The sequence below is a fragment of the Homarus americanus genome, unplaced genomic scaffold, assembly GCF_018991925.1.
Source record: "Homarus americanus isolate GMGI-L3 unplaced genomic scaffold, GMGI_Hamer_2.0 scaffold25061, whole genome shotgun sequence".
In the NCBI taxonomy this organism is placed as follows: domain Eukaryota; kingdom Metazoa; phylum Arthropoda; class Malacostraca; order Decapoda; family Nephropidae; genus Homarus; species Homarus americanus.
Window position 1 is genome coordinate 53,701 of NW_024724999.1, and position 4,637 is coordinate 58,337.

General features: G+C 45.3%; 1 protein-coding gene across 1 annotated transcript; it reads right to left on the reverse strand.

Moving 5' to 3' along the window:
* Positions 1 to 3,162: 3,162 nt before the first annotated feature.
* On the reverse strand, positions 3,163 to 4,426 carry LOC121864593. Its single transcript, XM_042363654.1, has 2 exons — positions 3,974 to 4,426; positions 3,163 to 3,603 (listed from the first exon to the last, which is right to left on the reverse strand). Exons 1-2 carry the CDS (start codon positions 4,424 to 4,426, stop codon positions 3,163 to 3,165), a joined length of 894 nt encoding a protein of 297 aa, XP_042219588.1.
* Between the last annotated feature and the right edge of the window lie 211 nt (positions 4,427 to 4,637).

Below are 4,637 nucleotides of genomic sequence, written 5' to 3' on the forward strand. Positions count from 1 at the left end.
TGTGTTTGAACCCCCAGGCAGTAAATGTTCAAGTATACAGTAAAACCTATATTTAACGGACTATATGGCGACGAAAGTCCGTTATATAGAAGGTTGGTTCCTTAGATGTGCAAATGAGTTCACTGCCGATTATACCACGACCTCCTTGTGTACTGAGAAAGGTATTATGTGAGCCGTATCTGCATTGTTCTGAAGGCGATACTCCCAGATAATTCTCTTAAGCAAATTTTCCAACTTAAGCGAAGACTGATGTGTGAGTTTGGTTCCAGTACCTCGGTGATAACTGGATCTAAAATTATTGATCGATTATTACTCTTGATCAGAAGCACAGAGCTACACGGGGTAACTGTGGAGTGTCTAGCATGGGTACATAACGATGAGGGATGAAAGGACCTAACAGGTAACAAATAATGAGTTCTTGAATAACAAACAAAATACATGTCATCGTCTGGCGTTAAGTAAATAATATATTACAAATGGTGTTCGTGTAGTGAAGAGGTCAAGGATTACAGAGTGGTTAATCTGATGTTCTCTCTCCCGTTGTGTGTGTGATGATGGAGGCCATTATTTTCCCTCGTCAGGTCAGCAGTATGAGGCGCGCCACCAGGGTTTTGATATAATAATCTGATAGGATGTGACCCAGGTGAAGCGTGAGGTCCCAGGATCAGGTTGACATAGGACCTGAGTGTTGCCAGTCAGTTAATGGAGAGAGTAACCTTGAGCCCAGGACTCGCACTCGGGAGGTTAAGTACAATACTATTAAGGTCAATCATAAATAAACAAACAATTCACAACTTTCGCTTTCTACATATGTTTCATCCACAACAAATTGGTCCACAGTGAGGTGGTCCATAACAAAGTGGTCCACAGTGAGGTGGTCCATAACAAAGTGTTCCACAGTGAGGTGGTCCATAACAAAGTGGTCCACAGTGAGGTGGTCCATAACAAAGTGGTCCACAGTGAGGTTGTAACAGCATCATTTGTATTATATAAAACATTTACCCAAATGTATAATACCCAATTATTCACCAGGTCATTCACCAATGTGTGTGAATGAAGTCGTGATTTGACATTTCCTCCAGGGAGGGAGCGAGGTTAGGCTGGGTCAGCACATCTTAGCAACAACACATCTGACGCGTTTCCTTTCGAGGCCCTGGCCTGTCCACCCTCTCTCCCTGGTGTGAGAGAGAGACTCTCATATCACTTCTTACCCAGTGAACACCTCACTTAAGTGTTCTCCTATAAGTACACTAAGACACTTCCCTTAGTATAGAAGAGAAGGTACAATATACTCTCAACTGAACTCAGTACCTGTGAAACTATATTTTCTACAATAAAAGAAAACCAACAAAGTGTTTACTTCAGCCCTGCCACTTATTAATTTAAAGAACTAATATATATATATATATATATATATATATATATATATATATATATATATATATATACAGTATATATATTGTGTGACCAACACACTGGTGGCAGCGGTGGGATGGATTAGAAGAAGAATCGGTCAGACACTCGGAAACAAACATTACTTCAAGTGATGCTGTTACAAGGTGGTCCATAGTGAGGTGGTCCATGGTGAGGTGGTCCATAGTGAGGTGGTCCATGGTGAAGTGGTCCATAGTGAGGTGGTCCATGGTGAGGTGGTCCATAGTGAGGTGGTCCATGGTGATGTGGTCCATAGTGATTTGATTTTGATTTTGATTTTGCCGCTTGCAGCGGCTACTTTATTGTGCACCCCACACTCATCCTGTGAGCGGTAGCGCAAAAGGATTACAGAGTAGGGTTTACAAAGGGTCATAATAATTAACCCCGGTTGTCAGGTTATTATGGCACTGAATGTTACACAGTATTTCATTTACATTATTTGTTTAGTTCTATACATAAAGGGTAACTTATTCACAAATGCGTGAGTACAGGCGTGTGAGGCAGTATGTCTGGCCTCACACTTTGTTATTCACATTTACGTGAGAGGTATTCAAGCACATTGCGTATTTGGTTCTGTACATGAGAATTGATATAGTTACTAAGTGCAAAAAAGTGGATACAATCTTAATATGTAGGCTATCTTGCCATAGGGGAGATGAAGTGTTGTGCCATTTCATTAACACACAGTGTGCTTGGACCTGTCCTCAAAGGCCCTATCTTCACACAGTCGAGATCGGTATATGTGTACATATGTGGCCACACCCTTACACGGTTTTGTTTACATCTGCTTGAGAAATACACTGCCAAAGGTACTTATCCTAACCTTAATCTAGCGGTTACAACATCTTGCATCTAGCGGATCTTGTTACTTGCTCCATATACATGTTTCACTTGATACATCTCATCATGGTAACCTTATGGATCGACTAGTGCCTGTTTGCACTTGTCTACTTGCGTCAAACTCATCAATAAGTTCTTTCCTAATTACAGTTTTAAGGGTTCTTTTGACAGACCCAAATTGTATTCAACGGTGTCTTTGTTAGACGCGAGTTTGGCGAGGGCATCAACTCTGTCATGTTTTATGAGGCCTATGTGAGAGGGGATCCACAACAGTTTGACCTTGACACCCCGGTCAACAAGGCACGCATATTTGTGTCTGGCTTCAGAGACAAGAGCGTGACAACCTGAGTCGAGGGTGCCAAGGGTAAGTAGTGAGGATAGAGAGTCAGTGATGATGAGACTGTCCGTAACAGTGGTTTCAATGAATTTAATAGCTGTGAGTATGGCAACAAATTCAGCTTGTAGAGTGGATGCCCAGTTGTTAATTCTAACTCCTTTCTCAATTATATTACCGTCAGGTTGAGTCACAACAATAGCACTTCCAGCCCTCCCACAGGCGGTGTTAAGAGATCCATCAGTGTAGATGGTCTGTGTGATATTATCATCGTGAGGTGGTCCATAGTGAGGTGGTCCATAACAAAGTGGTCCATAGTGAGGTGGTCCATAGCAAAGTGGTCCATAGTGAGGTGGTCCATAACAAAGTGGTCCATAGTGAGGTGGTCCATAACAAAGTGGTCCATAGTGAGGTGGTCCATAACAAAGTGGTCCATAGTGAGGTGGTCCATAGCAAAGTGGTCCATGGCGATGTGGTCCCATAGTGAGGTGGTCCATAGTAAGAGGTGGTCCATAGCAAAGTGGTCCATAGTGAGGTGGTCCATAGCAAAGTGGTCATGGCATGTGGATAGTGGTCCATGGCACAGTGAGGTGGTCCCATGGAGAGGTGGTCCATAACAAAGTGGTCCATAGTGAGGTGGTAAGCAAAGTGGTCCATGCGATGTGGCCCATAGTGAGGTGGGTGGTCCATCCATAGCAAAGTGGTCCATGGTGAGGTGGTCCATAGCAAATTGGTCCATGGTGAGGTGGTCCATAGCAAAGTGGTCCATGGTGAGGTGGTCCATAGCAAATTGGTCCATGGTGAGGTGGTCCATAAAAGTGGTCCATGGTGGTGTCCATAACAAAGTGGTCCATAGTGAGGTGGTCCATAACAAAGTGGTCCATAGTGAGGTGGTCCATAGCAAAGTGGTCCATGGTGAGGTGGTCCATAACAAAGTGGTCCACAGTGAGGTGGTCCACAGCAAAGTGGTCCATAGTGAGGTGGTCCATAACAAGCTGGTCCATAACAAAGTGTCCAGGTGGGAGTGGTGGTGAGTGGTCCCAAAGTGGTCCCAAAGTGAGGTGGTCCATAACAAAGTGGTCCAAAAGTGAGGTGGTCCATAGCAAAGTGGTCCATAGTGAGGTGGTCCATAGCAAAGTGGTCCATGGTGAGGTGGTACAACAAAGTGGTCCACAGCAAAGTGGTCCATAGCAAAGTGGTCCATAGTGAGGGTGGTATAAACCGTCCATGGTGAGGTGGTCCATAACAAAGAGGTCCATAGTGAGGTGGTCCACAGCAAAAGTGGTCCCAGTGAGGTGGTCCCAGCAAAGTGGTCCATGGTGAGTGAGTCCATAGTGAGGTGGTCCAGTGGGTGAGGTGGTCCACAGCAAAGTGGTCCATAGTGAGGTGGTCCATAGCAAAGTGGTCCATGGTGAGGTGGTCCATAACAGTCCATAGTGAGGTGGTCACAGAAGTGGTCCATAGTGGAGGTGGTCCTGGTCCATAAAGTGATCCATGGTGAGGTGGTCCATAACAAAGAGGTCCATAGTGAGTGGTCCACAACAAAGTGGTCCAAAAGTGAGGTGGTCCATAGTAGAGGTGGTCCATAGCAAAGTGGTCCATGGTGAGGTGGTCCATGCTAGGTGGTCCATAGTAAAGTGGTCCATGGTGAGGTGGTCCATAGCAAAGTGGTCCCACAGTGAGGTGGTCCATAGCAAAGTGGTCCATAGTGAGGTGGTCCATAGCAAAGTGGTCCATAGTGAGGTGGTCCATAGCAAGTGGTCCAGGTGGCATAGTGAGGTGGAGTGGTCCATAGTGAGGTGGTCCATAGTGGTCCATGGTTAGGTGGTACATAGTGGTGGTCCATAGCAAAGTGGGTGAGGTGGTCCACAGCAAAGTGATCCATGGTGAGGTGGTCCATAGCAAAGTGGTCCATGGTTGGGGTACATAGTGAGGTGGTCCATAACAAAGTGGTCCATAGTGAGGTGGTCCATAGCAAAGTGGTCCATGGTTAGGTGGTACATAGTGAGGTGGTCCATAACAAAGTGGT

What these genes read in the sequence shown, in the direction of transcription:
- LOC121864593 (XM_042363654.1), bottom strand. Translation starts at nt 4,426, where the DNA reads ATGGACCACTATGGACCACCTCACTATGGACCACTCCACCTCACTATG. An exon ending in TCACTATGGACCACTTTGCT is followed by an intron (nt 3,604 to 3,973) that starts GTGGACCACCTC and finishes GTTATGGACCAG; the next exon opens with CTTGTTATGGACCACCTCAC.